General features: G+C 38.0%; 1 protein-coding gene across 2 annotated transcripts; it reads right to left on the reverse strand.

The window, feature by feature from the left end:
* Window positions 1-1065: 1065 nt before the first annotated feature.
* Window positions 1066-16219, reverse strand: mccc2 (methylcrotonyl-CoA carboxylase subunit 2). Of its 2 annotated transcripts, XM_029510464.1 has the most exons (17): window positions 16019-16219; window positions 13937-14003; window positions 12548-12632; window positions 12222-12323; window positions 11663-11790; window positions 11184-11296; window positions 9738-9851; window positions 9513-9577; window positions 9125-9224; window positions 8930-9025; window positions 7858-7930; window positions 7659-7735; window positions 5835-5901; window positions 5327-5483; window positions 4202-4316; window positions 2635-2720; window positions 1066-1714 (listed from the first exon to the last, which is right to left on the reverse strand). In XM_029510464.1, exons 1-17 carry the CDS (start codon window positions 16148-16150, stop codon window positions 1597-1599), a joined length of 1695 nt encoding a protein of 564 aa, XP_029366324.1. In that variant the 5' UTR covers window positions 16151-16219; the 3' UTR covers window positions 1066-1596. The 2 variants fall into 2 exon arrangements, with proteins under 2 accessions (XP_029366324.1, XP_029366325.1); XM_029510465.1 differs by lacking the exon at window positions 9738-9851.
* Between the last annotated feature and the right edge of the window lie 4885 nt (window positions 16220-21104).

Genomic DNA, 21104 nt, shown 5'->3' on the forward strand with positions numbered 1-21104 from the left:
CTAAGAGCATTTCAAAGTGTAAATCCTCTATGCTCTGAACTGTTGCACAAACTCAAAGCCAAAATATTATACGGAAAGCTTGCCAGATATACTGTTCAGACACAAGGACAACCTCACCCTCTGTAAAAGCAGGACCTGGTAGCCACCTAGTGAGTAATTATGACTGTAATTAAGTGCAAATGTGGTCATTGAGAAAAAAATTGATCTATTTTGACAGCAGGGAGTCAGAGTATAGCCATAAATCATCTTTGTTTCTACTCACGACCTTCCCCGGTCTGTTTCTTTTCTTTTTTTGCACATCTTGAAAACTCGAAAGGCTTTTATGAATCATTAGGTCTCAGTGTCACAGGCAGTTTTACTTATTTTCATAAAGTTTTTAAGCAGGCTCATGCTGTTCGGTAAAGCCTCTCACTGAGGCATTTGGTGGAAGAAAACGGAGGCATAACTAGCAAGCCAGTTTTGAAAAATTGGTGGTAGGAGGTGGTGAGGTGGTGAGAGTGTGTGCGTGCATGTGGGTGGGTGGCAGTCATGCGTGTACGTGCGCATGCACGCACGCACACACACACCATGGCCAGAGTTATTTCTGCTCTCCCTCAGGTGAGGCTCTCCACAGCCTCAGTGCACCAACCACACAGTGATGCACGCACAGAGACGGGCTTCCAGTTAGGAATTTTAGCCAGCTGGCTTTATAGAAAGTCAAGCATTTAAATTCACAGCTGCAGTCAATCCAAAGCCCCAGAAAAGTAGCGGACAACAAATATAACTTGTTTCCAAAGTGAAGTCAGATGTCCTATACCAATATGTGAACATACCAACTGCGTGCAACATGTTCAGTTAAAGAGATAAATTGACAAAAGAGGAAAGGAGGGAGGGCGAGAGGAGGAGAGGCAGCTGGTAAAATCTTCCTCTATAGCTTAGCTCTTTAAAAGCGGATGCTATTCCTGTTTGCTGAAAACGATAATAAGAAAAAGAAAACTGGTATATTGGGTTTAATAAAACCATTAGTCACATTAGACATCATTTTGAACTACAGGAAGCTGCATTAAATTGGGCATGGGGAAAAAAAAAAAAAAAACCTTCACACTGACATTTTCATCAAGGCAGGTACTCCATCAATATAAAAGCATCAGTATGTCATCTGAAAAACACTTAGCTTGGAAAATTTCTGGTGTGGATGTATCGTCCCTCTGGACCTTAGCAACCGCAATATTTATGGCAAAACAGTGCCCCCTTATGATCCTGTTTTTTTTCTAGTTAACACTCAGCAGCAATAGTTAAGAAAAAAACCCAGCACATCTAAATTCATATTTTTTTATTTTTTTTTTTTTTTATTCACCATTTCCAGTACTTAAAAAAAAAATCCTCTCCACCAAAAGGGAACGGTTTTCTAATTACAGTTGCATTTACACTGGGATATTAACAAATAAGGCACAAACCAGACAGCGGAGACGTCATGTAGTGTTTTGTTTGGTTGTTACTCTCAATCTGGTGACACATCAGAAATAGAACTACAAAAACTAGAACAGGTACAGTTCAGGACTCAGACTTCAGTCTCGACATAGTCTGAGGTCTGTGTCTGTCCAGGCCACATGAGAACTACATCCTGAATACGCCAAAATGTGTCTTCTTTGTTGGTGCATTCAGCGCTGCACTGAGACTCAGGCCCAAAACCAGACGAGTGTCAGCAGGATCAATAATCCCGTCATCCCACAGTCTGTAAAAAGCAAGCGCACCACTTTATTAAATAACACATTATGTCTCATTCATTCATGCCTCATGCAGCACTTGTGCAGTTCTATTATGAGCGACTTTAATTGAGTGGCAAGATTTGGAGTCTCGTTGAATAATTCACTCATTTAATCTCCTATTAATACACTTGTAGAGTTTTCGTGTAATCTTTTTTCCCAAGCTAGCTTGATACTATTTTTCAGCATCATCCACGATCAAAGCATAATTTTCTATTATCTGTTACAATAATCCTGATCTTTCTATATATACACACACTAATGGCTACAATGTTGATTTTAATTAGAGAAGACACTTTCACTCGATTGGGTTTAATTTCAGAGACTTCAAATGAAAAATAAATAAATAAATAAATAAAAATACACCACACATACACCATATAACACGTTCTTGTCCAGACATGCAGCAGCATCCAGGCACTTTTCCAACTGGATAACTATATGGCCTGCCTAATTTTAGCAGCTGAATTATGTACATTCCTGCAACATGTATACATAATTTTATAGAAAATAATTGTATAAAAAACACAATCATTGATCTGTGCTGTGCTCACATGCAGCATCACATGCAGCATGAAAACAGCCCAGAGGATTTAGTAAAACGCAAAGGCGGCTCATGTTAACCAACAGGGCATCTGATGGGGGAGAAATGCATCACACCATCACAGCTTCATGTGGGAGGTCCCTCTTGCTGTTTCTTGGCTTTTGGATGAGCAGGATCACACGATGTATTGTAATGATTTTCAAATAAATGACTGTTTGTATTGCAGAACAGAATGATATCTCTTGGTCCCAGTGTGTGATGCTGTGACATACTGATTCCATAGTTATAGCTTTCCCTTTTACCGCTCACTGCTCATGACCTGCAGTAGGATGTACAGTGGGTTACCTGGCACTTGAGTAATATGGGCTGCCTTCCTCTTCAAATCGTCGCACTATTGGTTCCTTCATGGCAGCCTCTTGCTCTGCTGTGAACTGTCAATAAATCAGCACAACAACAGAATTGATTGGTTTGATGAATGAAAGAAAAAAAATCTTCACATTGTATCCATTTAAACCAGCACAATGGGGACTTGTGTCAATGTGATTCTTAAGGCAAATTCATTTGTCATGGAAGCTGGCTTCAGTGGCTTAAAAATAATGAGTCAATCCTTGTGAAAATACTGAGTGTAATGAAAAATGTTTGAGTGATTGATGGTTTTTTTGCTTGAGCATCGAGACTGTTCTTATTGATTTAAATGGGACAAAATAATACCAATACCTTGAAACGTAACTCTTTAGCGACTGCTAAATTAAACACTGAATTCCCTAAATGTGGGATAAATAAAGTACTATCTTATTTTATTCTTCCAAAATAAGCCTTAAGTTGAACCTAAACCTCTTAAAAAAAAAAAATCAGCCATATATGAGAAAGAAAATCCTGATGACTGAGAAGCTAAAACCAGTAAACATGCAGCAGTTTTGCTAATAATAACTGAACTAATTATTTTTGTTGATCACTATTACAGCCCTCATAAAATCTATTTATTGCAGCTGTTCATCATCAGTAGTTTGCTGCTAGGCACCAAACTATTTGTGCCTATATAGTATATATCAAAATTATTATTAATTATATAGATGGTTTTCATGACTTATCTTCAACTAGGGCTATGCTAACCCGTTAATCAGTTAAAGGCACAGTGATGACAAGGGTCGGGGGGTGAGGCGCTTGGTTTATTCATTTCACCCTCATCCTCTTTCTGATCCAACGGTGGGAGTGAAGGAGGTGTGGGTGGTGGGACGCGGTCTGAAACAGCTCAGATGTCTTGTTGCTGCATTCATAGTCAATTGGCTTGCCCACTTTTCAGCGATCCAATTAAGTGAGATGGATTAAACCAAAATCCCCTTTGTGACTATGCCTCATTTTACGCCACACTTCAGAAATGCGTCACGAGATAAGGATGTACTAGCTGAAGGAAATGAGGAACAGGAATTGTGTACTACGTGAAATTTATTTTGTACGGGAATGTTGACAGCATTTTAGTTTAGATTCCAATTGTGCAGACAAGTGGAACAAGATTTGTGTATTTAAACTATATACAATTATTAACCCATAATTAGTTTTTGGCACCTTTCAGTCATTTTAATGCTTCATATTGTTAAACCATCTTAAGCACTGATTGAAATGCCTGCCGTCAGGGTGCTGATATGAGGTGTCATTCTGAGGCTATTAAGGTACACTTAATACACCCATAAAGGCATACTTTACGCAGTTTAATTACATCTATTTGATGACTGCACTATTCATTACTTCACACTGTTATAATTTTAACCCTCTGGTAAGTGCCATGTCAAACCATTACTGGAGAAAAAAAAAGTGTCTTTCATAACGTTTATGCTTTTGGCAGCAAATCTACCAAAGCTAATTTAAGCCTTTCCAATGAAGCAAAGATGGGATGAATAATGTGGATCATTACCTCCTTTCCTTCACGTGCCCTCTGATCCTTAGTGATGGTGGCCAGCACAGTAGCTGCCTGCTCACCGCCCATTACTGAAATTCGTGAGTTTGGCCACATGAACAGGAATCTGGGGCTGCAAAAAGACAAACGAAAAGGTATTTCTAAACCGGATCAGATTCCTGCACTCTCGATGAACTGAGGCAACTATGAAAAATTAATCTGCAGCAAATGAGGTTGTAATACCAAATGGTGACAACTACAGCAAAACATGAAGTATTAGTGCAGAGGCTGGGAGTAATAGAATTCCAGTAATCCAAGATATTTCATTAAGTACGACCAATTTTCCAAAATCTTAATTCATTTGTACTTATTTAACATTTTCATCTCATACATTAAGAACGTGAAAAATTATGGAAAGTAAAAGGGAGTAAAGGTTGAGTGGGATAAAATGCTTAATATAATCTTCCGTTTCAACAGGCATATGAATTAGAAAACTACTAATTCAATTTATAGAATGTAATTTTTGGTGCCATGTATTTTTCAATGACAGTTATAGGTGTGCACACAACAAAAAAAATGTTTTTGTTTATGCAGAGGGAACTATAAAAAAAAACATTAATCTTAAGAAATCCCTCAAGTGACAATTTGTGACAGTTTGAAGCAGTCTCTGTTGGGCCCTGAAGAGTATTAGATACTGTATCTCTGGTTCTGCTTTTTCTAAACTGTCCATCATGAGTCCAACTATGTTATGTCAGTCAGCAGCGGACCCTTTGGTAAGGAGCCCATGGCTACCATGCTATCAAAACTGGCTCTCTTCTTCTGTCTTTAATGTTTCTACTAAAGCAATGAGTTGTAATCTGTGTCAAAATATTCGGACTCAAACAGATATTCTGAATATAAAATCTGTTTTGTCTGAACGCTCTTGTTGTTCCATTTTATTGTAAAAAATTCAAGTGCATCAGTTATTGCTTTTTTAACACAGAAACTAAAACAACATGCAGAGCGCTTTTTTCCCCCCAATCAATTCAGTTATGGACAAAAAATTCTGACAATGCTAATGACTTGCATGGTGAGGTAACAAGACATGACCAGGGGTTCATTTTGTGACGCTACCAGTGCTGTCACTCATTAACCTTTTCATACCTGTAAGCTCTGCCACACATGCCATAGTTCCCAGCACCGTAGGAGCCTCCGATGATAACAGTAATCTTTGGCACATTTGCACAAGCAACTGCGGTTACCATCTTGGCTCCATCTTTGGCAATTCCTCCTGACTCATATTCTCTGCCCACCATAAAGCCTGAGATGGAAATGAAGAAACGAGATTGCAAATAAAAACTGGGTTGACTTTGATAGAGTGTGTGTTGTTTATCTCAGTGGAGAAAGTCTAAGTGTGTTAAAAATAAATGCTTAATGAGTAAAACTGAGACTTGAGAAAGAATTAAACATCATGTCATATGACCGAACAAATCAAACTATGCAATCAAATGGTAAATATGGAGTTCATCAGGTGCATCAAATCCCATAGAAAGCCACAATACCGATACAATATTTCACTGAACTCATTCCATATTTATTATCATTCCTGCAACAGGGAAAACAAAAGTAAAAATAAAATAAAACAAATCTGCAAATGAAAGCTCCCACTAACCTGTTATGTTTTGTAGGAAAATTAGAGGAATGTTTCGTTGGCAACACAACTCGATGAAATGTGTCCCCTGAAAAAAGATGTGTACTATTCAATGAGCCCAGGAGAAAAAAGGACAGGCATGTACTATGACTACCTTAAAATTAAATGATATTATAGTAATGATTTATTTTTCTGCATAATTCATGAAACAACAAGAATATAAAACTTTAAATTTACTGCCAAAAGAACAGCAATGCAAGTGCAAAATAGAGAATATATGAAAACAAAACAAGCTGACATGCCTAACTGTTTGCACACTGAAATTAGCCTGTCTGGAGTTCTTGTTGATTTCACAAATAGCTGGACAAAAGCGATATTTAAATATCAAAATAATAAAGTTGATTGATGTCTGGAGACCAAATTGACAACTTCTTTGTGTCCATAAACTCATCAAGAGTGCAACCCTCAATTGGTTTGCCTTACATTAATCATCATATTCATCTGAGACAAAACCAGTGGTGGGAGAAACTTATCAGGCTGGCAGGGAGGTCATCTGCTTTCACACTGGCTTTGTATCTGCAAAATTTAACTTTGAAATAAACGAGCTGAATATACTTCAGTCTTGCCAGGGAAAACACAACACAACACAGGGCTGCCAGGAACTATTGGACAGGCAAACAAGCACAAAAAACTGCGTGCTGTATGGAGCCACCTCATTTCCATATACTTTGTATTACTGAATTGCTGAGGTGCTTTCTTCATTTTGGCATTTACCTCTTCTGGTTTTCCCTCAGTGAGGCATCCTGCCTTGCATTGCAAAGTGTAAACAGAGGTTAGAGACAATGTGAAAGATGGCTGCCTATTAGAAACTGTCACTTGGTGACAAATGATCTATCAGTTTACTCCCTGATGGGTTTGCAACAATTGGAATTTAATATTATCTCTGGTTACTTCTCCCTTTCACAAACACGGATATCTGGGGAAAATCTTTTAACAGCAGCTAGTATAATAGAAGCCCACGTGTGTCTCCAGCAATGACAGTGTGTCACAAAAATACAGCTATAAATGCAGGTGCAGCATTGATGTTTCTTGGATATGCTCCGAACATATCTGTTCCAAATCTGTATCTGTCTGAGGCACTAAGTCTCTTTCAATCATAATTACAGTGTTGTCACATTTAGCCCTCATAGAAAAAAAACTATCAAAGAATTTTTTCTTTTTTTCTTTTTTTTTTTTTTTCAAGCCAAGCTTGTAATTGAATTCCAAATGTGTTACGGTATTAGTCTATAATCACAAATTCAGCTCCTTGTCTTTCCTACGGCTGCATACAGTGTAGCTCTGTTCACAGCAAATTGGGTTGCAAATTAAGGGAATTGTATTAAATGAAAATTATAATTGTCTCTTTGTGGTCTCTAAATGCTGTGTTATTACAATGCCATTCATCGGCCTACTCATGAGATGCCCTACACAAGTGCAATTTCAGGGCTTATATGCGGAGAACACAGCACCTCGACGGTGAAGGGTCAATAAAAATCATGAATGAACACTAAAGCTTCTTCAAGCTTCTAAAAGAGGAAAATGTATTTGGTATTCAGTGTTGTATGCAGCAAGTCTTTGTGAGCTACGTAACCAACACAGCCATTTTACATTTTTTTACATTTTGTGGCATGCAGACCTAGTCTGTATATAAAAAATAATAGTAATAAACCCCACAGTCATTTCTGGATATTCTGAACATTTTGCTGATTGAGAGACAGGGAAGAGAGAGGCGATAGCGCTTGTTTATTCTTCAGAGGAACCTCATTATTACCACCTCAGTCATTTTTGGGTACAAATGACATTTACCTTTTTTGCCGATTCTGAAAACAAGACTCCGTTGTTGCCAATGATCCCTACAGGGTAACCAAATATCCTCGAAAATCCTGCAGAGGCGTGTATTAAAAGTCAAATGGTGAGGTTGGTAGATTTCGGGGGATAAAAAAATATATTTCTTTTTTGAAGACATGGAAAAAAAAAAATGTTATTTCCATGTCATTTCACATACCTGTAACAAGAGTGTCTCCATAGAAAGCTTTGAACTCATCAAATTTGCTGCCATCTACAAGTCTGGCAATCACCTGCAAACAAACCAAGTCAGAAAGTTAGAAAAGTCAGTCATGGCAAAACATTGACAGATTTGTGGAACAAGAACACAATATTTTTAGAAGTTTTCTAAAGTGTTAAAGTACACTATAATCAATTCTAATCAGACTGTTTTTAAACAGAAGTAATCAGTCACTTATTGGGATTACTTTCAGCCACAGATATCTGCATGACAGGGTATGTCAGGAGATTTTGCTACAAATAGTTATATAAAAAAAGTAAGATAAATATATAAAATCCAAAGACTGTTAATTTAAACAATTTGTAGTTTATTGTCAGTGAAGTGGTCTGTGCTGAAAAGGCTATTACAGTAGAAGAACTCTAAGAGGAAGCAGTCAGTTGAATCTTAAATGGACTGCCAATTCTGTTCCACTACACTACAAACACTTTGACCACTCAAGAGCAATAATTCTTTCTGCTAGGTTTGCATCAGGAATCAAAGACACAGGCTTTAAACCAAATTAAAACATCTGGCAAGCACAGCCAGACATAGTGAAAACAAAGTGAATAACAGCTGTCTATTATGGGCTCAGCCCCTGATAGTGAAATAATGTAAAGTACATTCTGAACCAGTGAGATTAATTGTGTCATTCACAAATCTTGAGTATATAAAATGTATAAATATTCTATAAATTTTGTTTTCTGATGGTAATACTATAACAAACCAGTTTAATTAACAGCCAAATTGTAAAACACGTGTATCATGGAAATTTTTAAGTAACTGTTTGAATGAAACTAAGGGATGATATTTACTGATTTTAGGATATTCCTACAGATATTACTATATGTTGTGTGGTATCTTTTGAAGAAGAAGAAAAAACAGAAAAACACATATTTTTAATTAAATGATCAAGTTTAGAGTGTAACCATGTTTAAATTCCTGATCCAGCCAACAATCTCAGAGTAAGTGTCACTCAATTCCCAGTCAATCTCTTTCTTCATAGAAGAAAATGTACAGGAATCTGGACATGTACCTCTCGGACATCAAAGTTGCGTTTCAGGTTTTCTCCAACGATCCCATAGAGTTCATCTGCAGGGTAGAGAGGGGCTTCAATTGGTTCTGTGGTGACCTGAGAAAAATAATGTCAGGCTTAATGTCAGCACGGAATAGAAAAATGAAAGGTGCTGAATGATTAAATGTGTCAGATGATCAACATTATCTGACCGACCTCAAGATTTTTCCTGTAGTTGAGGTTTCGCACCGTCTTTCTTGCCAAATGAAGCGCATGATTATCGTCTAAAGCATAGTGGTCTGTCACACCTGACTTTCTGTCAAATAGGCAACAAATCAATCACTGTGAAGTGTTTCATCAATGCAAAAGATATTAAAAGGTGACACACATTCTAATGCCTGAAGCAACCTTGACAGCGTCTCAACTCAGTTTTTTACATTTGCCGAAAAAGAAAACTGACAATAAAGGTCCAATATTGAGATAGATTTTAGATTTAATTGGAGTTAGTCTTTACGATTGACCACAATAGTCTAATTAATATTCCACCTCTTAAAACAGAAACTTTTCCTCCAACATGTCTTGTAAGATGCTGTTAATTTCATACCTGCAGTGAAGATCTGCTCCACCAAGGTCCTCTGCAGAAACTTCCTCACCAGTAGCAGCTTTGACCTGTCAAGACAGAGATTTTCAACAAAACTGAAATAACAAACAATATATACCTTGCTGGAAAGCCTGGAATAGTGGTATGTGAACTGCAAGTTTGTCAACTTAATATTCTAAATTTCATCTGATCATTGCACAATTTATCATAATGGAGAAATGAGCAAACCAGTGGAGGTCCTCCAAGAAAAATGGTCCCTTGTTTTCGCACAATGATGCTTTCATCTGCCATTGCTGGGACATAAGCTCCTCCGGCTGTGCAGGAGCCCATCACTACAGCTATCTGAAAAAGACAAAGAAAAAGAATACAGTCTGGTTACAAAACATGCACAGTATTAAAAATAAACATACTGCAATGGCAAGGAATGAAAGCTCTCATACAAGATTAATGCAACACTGGTGCCAAAGAACTGTGAACTCTCTTGTATTTATTCTAAGTACAACATAGCTTCAGGAGCTTTCAGCCTCCGACTTTATTAAACCAGGAGGAACCATAGAATATATGAAAATGGGTGTTAACTCAGGGCCTAAAAGGTGAAACCAATCTAAATGCGCCTAAAGTCTGCATTTTATCTAATGACCATCAGGGGTCGACTCCACTGGTTGCGAAAACAATAACCTTTCTTCTCACTTGATTAATTCATGAGAAAAGCTGTTTCTTTACATTAATCCTCTCAATTTCTTGTTCCAGGCTTTTTCAGCACAAAACTCTATTCTTCTTTAAATTACACTTAATAAAAGGCAGAGAATGCACTGTGATTAACAGCCTGACAATCAAGAATACAGAGCAGGTCAAATCCTTCCCGCTGTCCTCTTCAGTTTCAAAAAAGGGAGATGACAACAGCCAACTTACAAATTTCAGGCTTCAAAACGTAAGTTCACAAACCAATGGGTGACGCCACATTGGGTGTCCAATTGGGAGGTACTGGTTTTGATTCTGCACTTCATCATGGAGCTTTTCTTATGAACCCCTTTTAATGAATATTAGAATTGTGAATGTCATTACCAGAATGTTAAGGGGATTGAGGAAATGGGTGCAATTCTACATACAGTATGGCCGATGGAGAAAGAAAGAAAAGGACAGATGCCAGAGAAGGAACATTTTCATCAACAACATGAAAATATGGGAAGTCAGTGTTAATGTGGATTCTATTTTGTGAAGTTGTATGAATATATTCTGTGTTTATCACTCCTTGGTTGGCTGGAGAGATGTCAGACAAGACTTGTGACTTCTCACCAGCACCCACAGTAATCATCAGCTTTCGCTCAGACAGCCTTGTTTTCATTTTGTTTTTAAAAGCGAGTATGCCTCACCTTGCCTTCAATAGTCAATTGGAGGATGGATTTTAGTTCCCCACTAACAATGAAAGATGAACCAGCTACAAGAGCACAGTTCATTTAAAATTACCATCTCTGCTTTCTGGCATGAATTTTCAGGAAAACCTTTCAGTTTTCAAAAAAGACAACAAATATACTGTCCAAGACGCTACAGTGAAAGACAGTGACCAAGAGCAGACAAGCAAATTATGAAAGCAAGCAGTCTAAATTCCCATCGTTCTGCTTTCAGTTTGTTATGACATCGACACATCAAACACAATGAGAACAAAAGCAACACCTGCGCTATTCCCTCTGAAGAGAGTCTGGCTTGGTTGAAGAAGATGCGTCCAAAATGATCCCTATCTGGAAAGACATCCGCCTGTCTGGGTAGATTGGCTCCTCCAGAATCCACTGAAGTAGACAAGAGCATCCAGATATTTAGACAATTCAATGATTAATATTAACATCTGGCCATTGGCTGCATTACAGAGCATTATTATTTACTAAGCCTTTCTGGGATATCCCAAATCTGCATGGTTTAAAACGAAACGACGACAACAACAACAACAAAAAAAAACAAAACTGAAAACCATTTAACTTTTCCACACATTATCATTTGACTTTGGAACGACTAAAAAGCCAGCTTGGCTGAAAAAAGTGCAGAATTTAATGATAAATAAACTAAACTTGACTTTATGACATACAGTATTATGTATGCAGTATTATTTCTCCAGCATCCTCTATTATCTTACCAAACTCAAACGTATAAATACTCGCCTAAGTAAATGCATGGCAAGTGGTTCTGCTGGGCAATTTCTTGTGCACGAAGGTGCTTCTTCACTGTAATTGGGTAGTATGTGCCACCTTTCACTGTGGCATCATTTGCAACAACAACACATTCCACCCTAAGGAAAAAAATAAACACTTAAATGTGTGAAACAAAAAGCCTAATACAAATTACAAAAATTAAATAACACTGCATGTAATTGTCATAAACTCATATCTGAGTATTTTAGAGTAAGTTTAGGCCCTTTTTCATCTTAAAATCTTGTCTTATGTTGAGAATGCTTTAGGAGAAAAATCTGGTCAAACTTGTGATCAATTATATGATTTCACACTGTGACGGATTCATATGTAAAGAAATGAAAGTTTCAAAGCAATAAAAGTTAGATCTTTGTCAAAGGCAAAAGTCCAACTTAGATAAAATGTCATCTTGTCATCATCATTTTTGTGGCTGCAGGTGTTACTTTTTTATTTAAATATCCTAGCGGGTAATTTGGATAATTAAACCTCTACAGATTAGAAGTGAACACAAAAGGGCCGTAGCAGTTCTTACCCTGAAACCCGCCCAATTCCTGTAATTATACCACCTGCTGGGACTTCCTCTTTTCCATACAACTCATGTGCTGCAAACTGAGAGAGTTCCAAAAATGGGGTCCTGGAAGAAACGCAGATGAAATAAGTCATATGACATCACACATTTTGAAATGTAGACGAGATATGGACATGCTTGATAAATTTGAGAGTGACAGCGTGATATCTGCAGTGATGATCATTTTACATTTAAGTACGACAACACTACCAGTGTGCATATCTGTTTTTCAGTATGACTTAACCACAAATTTTAAATTTGTTAAAACAAAAGATAGAAAGTTGTGGTACCCCGGATCCAGCAATCTGTCTATACGCTCTCTGGGAAGGAGTTTCCCACGAGAAGTATGAAGTCTTCTGGCTTTTTCTCCTCCACCTGAAATAATAAAATTAAATGTCAAACAATTTGTCAGACTTTGCATAGTCTGGGGTCAGTATAGCCGCGTAGCTGTTAGTGCTGCTGCCCCACAATAAGAAGGTCGTGGGCTTGGCCTGGGGCCTTTCTGTGCAGAGTTTGCATGTTCTCCTCGTGTCTGCATGCCTTCCCTCCGGGTACTTCGATTTCCTCCCACCATCCAAAGACACGTATACTTAGGTTAATTGGTGACTCTAAACTGCCTGTATTTCTGAGTGTGGGTGTGAGTAGTTGTTCGTCTCTGTCTAGCTCTGTATGTTGGCCCTCCAATAGATTGGTGACCTGTCCAGGGTGTAACCTGCCATATCCCAATGTGACCTGGGATCGACTCCCGAACCCCCTGCAACCTGGAAACAGTAAAAAGGTTGAAGATGGTGCTGATATTCCACTGAACACATGTTCATGTTCAGCCAAACACCAAACCTTTACCCAACAGACTCACATCAACTGTCATAATGGCAACTATAAATATATAGTGTAATTTCCTCAAAGTTAAATATGTGCTGTGAGGCGTGAGCAGTTTTACTAAAACAGAAAAGGACAGTTAATTATGTTTTACTTAGCATTTCATTAACCACAATTCCTGAATTCGAACACAATTTTTTGCTGCTTGAATTAAAAAACAAAGTGAGACATTCCAGCGTACTGTTAGGATTATACACTTATGCCTCGATACGATTTTTATCACAGTACTTGGTTGCCAAGCATCAGATGTTATTTTCATATTTTCCAAAGAAAATGTACGTCACATGCCAGACAGTTAGTATGACATTTAACTAGCAACAACATAGTGCATAGCTTGAAAAAAACAAAACAAAAACAACTAAATGTGCATTAGAATAAACATAAATAATATTAATGAGTGTATATTTCTTAAATATAAATCCTTTTGAAAGTTAAGTGCTATTTAGCTGTACCTGCTCATTTATCTTGGTCCATGCTTAGTTCCAAGTAGCGATGAGCAAGATAAGACACTCATATTGGTCGCGTTCCTGCATATACAGTACCTGCCCATGACAGATTTAGAGTCGCCCATTTTTAGCTTTTGGCTGATCTCACATCTGCTGAGCCCACGCCAGCTACGGATATTACGTCACATTGTTTCTGTCCACTTCAAATTAAATTAAGCAAGATAAAATTTGAATAAATTGATCACAGAGGAAAGAATAGATTTTTTTTCAAATCACCCATCAAAGAGTGGGTGCATCAAAAGTGTCCCCCCATCTGCGACAGTAGTGGACTATATGTCATGCACTCACACTTACCCAGTTTAATCTTCTCTGTCCGGCTTTTCAGCTCATCAACAAGAACCTGCATTCTTTCATAATTCTCCTGAAAAACAAAAACATTCATACATTTGTTTGTCATCATATAGGATTTCTAAATTATGACATTGTAGCACACATATCCCCAAATACATAAACTGTTGCTAGAGTTAGTCTGATGAGGCCTTAAAGGAACGGAACGTTGAGTATCATGTAAGGCATAGGAATATCTATAAAGCACATTTATATGTTTAAAAAAAACAAAAACAAAAAACAAATACTGAATTAACTATGTAATTAAAAGACCACTCGGATCTGGAAATAACCTACCACACCATATTATCCTCCAAATACCAAGTTAATCAACTAAGAGGACCACCATCTCACCTAATGCACTCATAAAAAAGATCATAAAAGACTCCAAAGGGCCTTTCACTGGCAACACACCCGTTAGCATGTTAGCATGCAACAACACCCAATCATCAGCTATAAGAGTTCCCCCTTAGAAAATACATAAAGTTACAATTATGAATGTCAGGGAACAGGTAAGGTCAGCTTTTATATAATTTGCAATTGAGAAGATTAGTAACCTTTCAACACTCACTGTTGAACAAATGCATTTGTTCAGAGGGAAAGAAAAAGGTCATGAATATAACTTCAATAACACAGATTTAAAGTGTCACAAAATCAAACAATGGACATGTTTTTTTAAGTTTGTATGCTCTGCAAACATGTAGAAAATGTGTCTGCAGTGCCATCAAGTGGCTTTTCTTGGTGGTGCCTAAATGAGGACGAGCAGGTTGTTTGGGGACAGCGACACCGATTATGATCTAAATGTTAAATTATAACTTCAGCCTTAACATTCTTAAAATATTAAAATGTCAAGCATTAATAAGAAGTCAGTCTACTTTGCATTTCTCCTACCTTGCCCTTAAATTTTTACTATATTTATTCATGTTAATTTATATGCAATGCTGACATTTAGGTGGTTAGCAACTGAGATTACTGTTGCAAAAGATGTTGCTTGTGGTAGATTTAGCCCTTTTCATATTTCATTTTCTAAATGATTATTTTCACAGTTTATTTATTTGTATCTTAACATAGGAAGGAGAATACATTTTCACTATTGTGGGTTTATTTGTCAGCAGGATTAATCATAGACAAATAAAGAATTTGTACTGAACTTGGTTGAAGGCTGGGGCACGACCCAAGGAGGAACCTATTAAATGTTTGGAGCAGATCTAAATGATTTATTACATTTGACTATTTTTCCCTGAAGTCGTTTGAAGTCTGTGTTACTTGAAACTGACCTTGGCAAACATCTGCTCTCTCTCAGTGCACTTTTACTTTTTACTAAGTGAACAGAGGTCATTACAATCTTTGCAATAAAACAGATTAAAATTAAGACTGTCCTGAAATGTTGACACGCGATGTCGATAACAAAACAGAAAAACACTCAAACATCAGTTTTCCCATCTGCAAAAGGATGGCCTCCTAAAGCTGTAGAGGAAAAGATTGGGAAAATCTGCCATTTTAGAAAGACAGATACTTCCTTATCTTAATTAGTTCATCTAATCATTTTACATACATTCTTTATTTGCATTAATAAGAAGGGCAATTTAAAGTCTATCTAGACAGATTCGCTTTGATGACAAGAAAATAATGCTGCTTAGCCTTTGTACATTTCGAAGTCCTTTGGAAACAGCATCCATTCATTATGTCCAATCAAACTGAAGTTGGAGTGCCTGTTTTTATTCTCACTAAAGATTATTTTAGTGGAGCGGATGAGGTCGGTGAATTAAAAGCTGAGGTTGTGTGGCTGCAGAAACACTGAGGTGACGGTGGGACCTTCAATCAACACACAGCTTTGACCTCCTGCAGCCACTGTGAACACACAGCCTCTGCACGGCAAAAGGAGCAAATAAACTACAGTTTAAATGCTTAAAGTTAAAGCCCAACTTTCACCTGATGTCACGACAACCTGTCACCTGAGCCAGATGAAGTTAACTCGGCTGTTAGCAGCACCGAGTGAGGCGTAGCATCGCAGCTGGGCTAGCTGACGTTAGCTGCGGGCTAACCTACCTGATACTCTGAGGACTGTTTATCCGGCTGGGAGCCGAGCCGAGCGACTTTATCGGCGTAGTAAGGCCGTCTGCAAGCCAAAGGTAAACTCCGGCACCGAACCAGCCACGGCCTGACCGTTTGGAGAAGCATTTTTGATGCCCGCGTCTGACTTGACGTGAAATTTGAAGGTGTTAGCTTGCTAGCTAACCTAGCAGTGACTTCTTCTACGGTTAATGTTAGTACGACGGAAGCTCCATGTCGCCCCCTGCTGTTTATATAAGCAGCTCACAGACGCACAATATCGACACTACATTGTATCTCACCCTCACTCATCTCTACAAAAAAAAAGTTTCTTTTTAAAACAAACTACTCAGTCGCCTGCACAAAAGGTAAAACAAATCGTTGTTTTTTTTTACATGATATATTTATATCTTTTTAATAAATCAGCAGTCGCCTACACAAAAGTAAGGTGAGGATGCAATAAACAATCATGCTCTTTTATTAGTTAACCTCTTAAAGACAGCAGTAAACAGAATACAACATTTTTTCTGAAGACTATTGGGAAAAAAACGAGGAATTGAAATCAGGCCTGTGGAGCCTGGTTGTGGGACTATTTATTCTTCTTGTCAATGAAGAAGGCTCCTTATGTCTCCAGCTGTCATTGTCCAGTTGCAGAATGTGCCCGGGGCCGACCAGAGGGCTCTGTGGATGGATAAGAGTCTACACATTAAGATCCTAAAACATTTTTTGCAAAATACTACATCTCTTTTTCTTTGAGTTTTAAATCAATTAACGAAGACCAAATTGTGTGTAATTATTTAATCAGCCTACTATACCCAAGGTCAAGAACGAAAGTCTGTACATTATAATTCACATATATGCCAGTCAGTTACAATCATTTGACTTAAATCTTTCATAATTCAAAGTAGCAAGGAAAAACAAATTTCAAGTCTTGAGGTTGTAAACTGCTGGGTATGATTGCAAACACAGTGATCATCATGCACGTCCACGCTGCCACCATGTGGATTTGGAAAATATTGCAGCTTATATTCTGTCAGTGTGTGAGTTCATCAGCCTTGAATTCATCCGAGTTTCATTCTAACTAACCGTCAATTTCGAGAAATCTGTTTGAAATTATTTGATAGTATACTGACATTTTTTTGGAAAGTAGAAAAAAAAAGACAAAATGCTGTTCATAACAGAATATTAGCTGAATATTGGGGTTCAAATTCATTTCATAGAAACCTGCTAGGTTGACACCAAAACCGAAGCAAAGAAAAGATGTCATCTTGCTTAGAAATGGGAGCTAAACTTGATTTTAAGTGGGAATCAGAGTTAGCCTAAAAGCTTCACAAAAAAACATCTCCTTCTGACCCGGGTGCTTTATCTGAGGTAGAGTACATTTGGCAGAGTATATGCTGAAGAGCATTCAAACCAAGAGCTTTTAGTTCATTTAGTTTTAAGAGGCCTTTCTCCTCCAACGCTTCAACTTAGTCTATCAGCATGCATAGAAATGTCCATGACCTCCACTCAAATGGCTGCTCTTGTTTTCTTAGGAAATATACAATCCTCCACTCCATTTGTGAACTTAAACCCTCTCACTCATCCAGCTCTCTCTACTTTGCCGTGACTCTTGAACCCTCCTCACCAGTACAGCGTTGAAGTGACAGAATAGATGTAGAGGCATGGAAAGTCTCTTTCAAGTAAAAAAAAAAAAATAATTATAAGTAAAATATTTTAATGATTGGGAGATGAGGGCAGCAAATTGGCTTGATAACACACGGGATATATGAAAAACAGAAAGAAGAATGTATCCTTTGGTAATGAAATGGAAAACCATACTGCTGTGCCAGCCAAGAGTCTCTGGGAATGTTTTACTCTCACTAGATTTTTTTTTTTATTATAAAGTGGTAATATTAAGTATGACTTGTGTTTTAGTGCATGCAACAATGATGGTGTGTTTAAGGACTAATGGGAAGTACGAACAAACGATCTGAACATCTATTGTAACATAGTGGTTAGCTCGGCTTGGGTTTGAAGTCTCATTTTTAAAGGTTATTTATCAAATATGAAACAATAACAAAGCAGCAAAAAAAAAAAAAAAACCCAAAACATAATAATGTCATCCAGAGCAAAGTTCAAAGGCATCTTCCAGCTTTTGGTGTGGTATTTCCTGCTTCTCTCCTCTTTGTTTTGCTAGCCAGTCTGCCCACATGTGCATGGAAGTCCCTCCCTGTGAAAAAGAAAGCCCTCCCAACAAAGCTAGACGAGTGAAGAACGCAGCGTTCAGTTGAAGCCCAATTTTTCCTCACAGAGGAAATCAGACCCTTGGGCATCAAAGGCTCCTGACAAAGAAATAGATAAGACCAGAGTCAATAATGGTTTGGCCTTTCTGATAAATAGGGCCCCCAGCTACTGGGCTCCTCTCCTGCGCAACCAGCTCCCTGTTTGGGTCCAGGAGGAAGACACCCACTCTACATCTAAGATTAGACTTAAAACTCTCTTCTTTGATGAAAACCTATGGATAGGGCTGGCTCAGGTGAACCATCTGCTATGTTACGCAACAAACTCCCCTTCCCTCTCTCTCTTCGTGTCTCCCGCCATGTATTTATATCATGTCACTCACTTTATCACTCCCATGGTTTTATTTCTCCTCTCTCTCTCTTTGTCCTCATTCTGCAGGGATCCCCTGCCAGAGCTGCAGGCTCTTGATCTGCATCCAGTTCTGTTTGAGGTATATTCTTGTGAAAAGGCGTTTGTGGTCAGTAAGGTGCCTAAAGATAATATATGATGTGGTTTGGCAATTTACAAAATAGTTTTTAATTGGATGTAAGTCATGATATCTCAGCTTGAGCTGTATTTATTTTGCCTATTCAGTCTTTACCTTCAAGCTGTAACAAAAAAAAAAAAAGAAACATGTAAAAGATTATTAAAAGATAATACTTCATCACATAACAGATCAATCAATACCTATTTTATTAGTCTTTGAAACACTGCTGTTTGGGTTGAATTGTTGAAAACAAAAAAGCTGCTTTCTTCAATCCCTTCCTTCAGATACATGTTGCAGTGCAAGGAAATGTCAGTCAGTCACACACACACACACACACACACACACACAAACACACACACACTGATTCCTCCCCTGTCTTTACACAAGCTGAGCTGAAATCTCTCATCCTACCCTTTTTAGGAAGAGATAATGATGCTCGTTTCACAGCTCAAATATGTCATTAATGGGTGACACAGCCTTGAATGTAGGATATCAAAGCGCTGCGGAGTATGGCCCCCCCCCCACCACCCACCATCGGGCACAACCTCGTTAAGACGGCGGAGACATGAATTAATCATCGGTCCTCCCTATAACAGGGCAGGAAATTGTTAGTAGCATCAGTTGTTGCATGAAATGTCCCTTTGAATTGGCCAAATGTATGAAGCTCCTTACAAATCTTTCATCTCATTATAGGATCACTGTCAAACTTACTTCACCAGATAAGCTGATGGACACACTCCTTAGCATGTACCCTCATCCAGTCTCTTTCACAGCTGTGATGGGACTGGCAAGGTGAAAAATGGGAGGAGATGGAAATTAGAAAGTCAGATATGACAAGGACTGATGTGGATGGGTTCAAATCTAATATGAGGGTATAATCAAGAACACTATGAACCTTAAAGCTGTGAAATAATCCTATTAAAAATACACTAAAGCAAATCTTCAATACATGGCCAAACCTTCCCCACCATACAGCAAAAGAACAAATCTCTATTCACATGAATTTCCTTTCAAGACGTGCAGCCCACCGGTGTAGTGAGAGGAACCCTTGTTGCACCAGGAGAATTGTTTTTATTAAACTTCTCCCTCTTATCTCAGAGTCCTATTAATGTGAATCAGCGCAGAAAAGCTTGATAGTGCAAAGCTGTATAAAATGTCAAACAGCAAAAAAAAAAAAATTGTCTTTGCTTGTTGGTTTTTTGTTTGTTTGCTGAAAAGACGTTTGGTAAAAGTTTGCTCTTTCATGTAAGACCCGGGCTACATTATTGCTATGTCAGAGCACAGCGTCTGAACCTGGCTTCTAAAGAAAAGTCTTTCACCTGCCAGTAATTGATAAGATTCCTTTTCAGAGCCAATAACTAAGAACGGAAGAGAAGCGCAGATGAAACCTCACATTATTGGCGATCAGATGTTGTAGCAATTCATCAATGTTTTTGATTTAAGAGAATAAATCCTGACATTTCCAGAAATAACTGTCACTTTTGTGCCCAACGTGTTTTCGGGGAAAATAAAAGAGCAGAGATACACAGCAGTATATCCATGGCTGTCTTCTGGGATTCGCTGTGTAACCCATCAAATGAAAGGCCGAGGATTTTTAAGTTCATTTGAGGTTTTATGATCAAAGCGCAATACAGCCACTGGAAAGGAACAGAGTTGTTCACAGACCTTCCAGTTCCTCTCATCAGGTGTTGAGGTTTTGTTAAAAAAGAAAAATATAATCTCCTAGCAACCAGAACTGATGCTGTGCCAAAAGAAAGAGCACTTTCATGGAGCAGTTTAATCTGTCCTCAGAGGGCAAGAAAGCCCCAATGAAGGAGCAAAAAATAAATTCAACTGAGCATTAATTGGTGATAAAATACAATCTATCATGTTTAATATTTGTTGCTCGTATAATTTGATTTGTTCTCCCTTAAGCCAGACTGTTCTGTATTTTGTTTTTGGATGGTTTCAATGACATTATTCTGTCCTATTTAGCCACATTTAATGAGGAAATGTCACAGCAATCATGTCATTGGTCCGGCCAAGATGAATTTTAGCTTCACCACCCTGACTCCTCTTGACAAAAGGCAGCTGGGTTTTTAACATGAGCTTTTGCATCTGAAGAAAATAAGAAATGGTTATAATACTAAATATTCCAGTCAGTCTCACCACTTTAATTAGTTTAGAAGCCTAAATGCAATCACCGGAAGTAAAAGGCTAATGATAGGCTATAGATGAACTACAACGCTGTTGCGTCATCATTGTCACCACCACTATGCTGCCAAAATTTGTAGTTTGATTTAATGCTTTAGCGGAAACCTTTCGTCTTACAAAGTTAGTTCGCAAAATCGTGAG

Source organism: Echeneis naucrates, chromosome 9 (genome assembly GCF_900963305.1).
Source record: "Echeneis naucrates chromosome 9, fEcheNa1.1, whole genome shotgun sequence".
Classification (NCBI taxonomy): Eukaryota; Metazoa; Chordata; class Actinopteri; order Carangiformes; family Echeneidae; genus Echeneis; species Echeneis naucrates.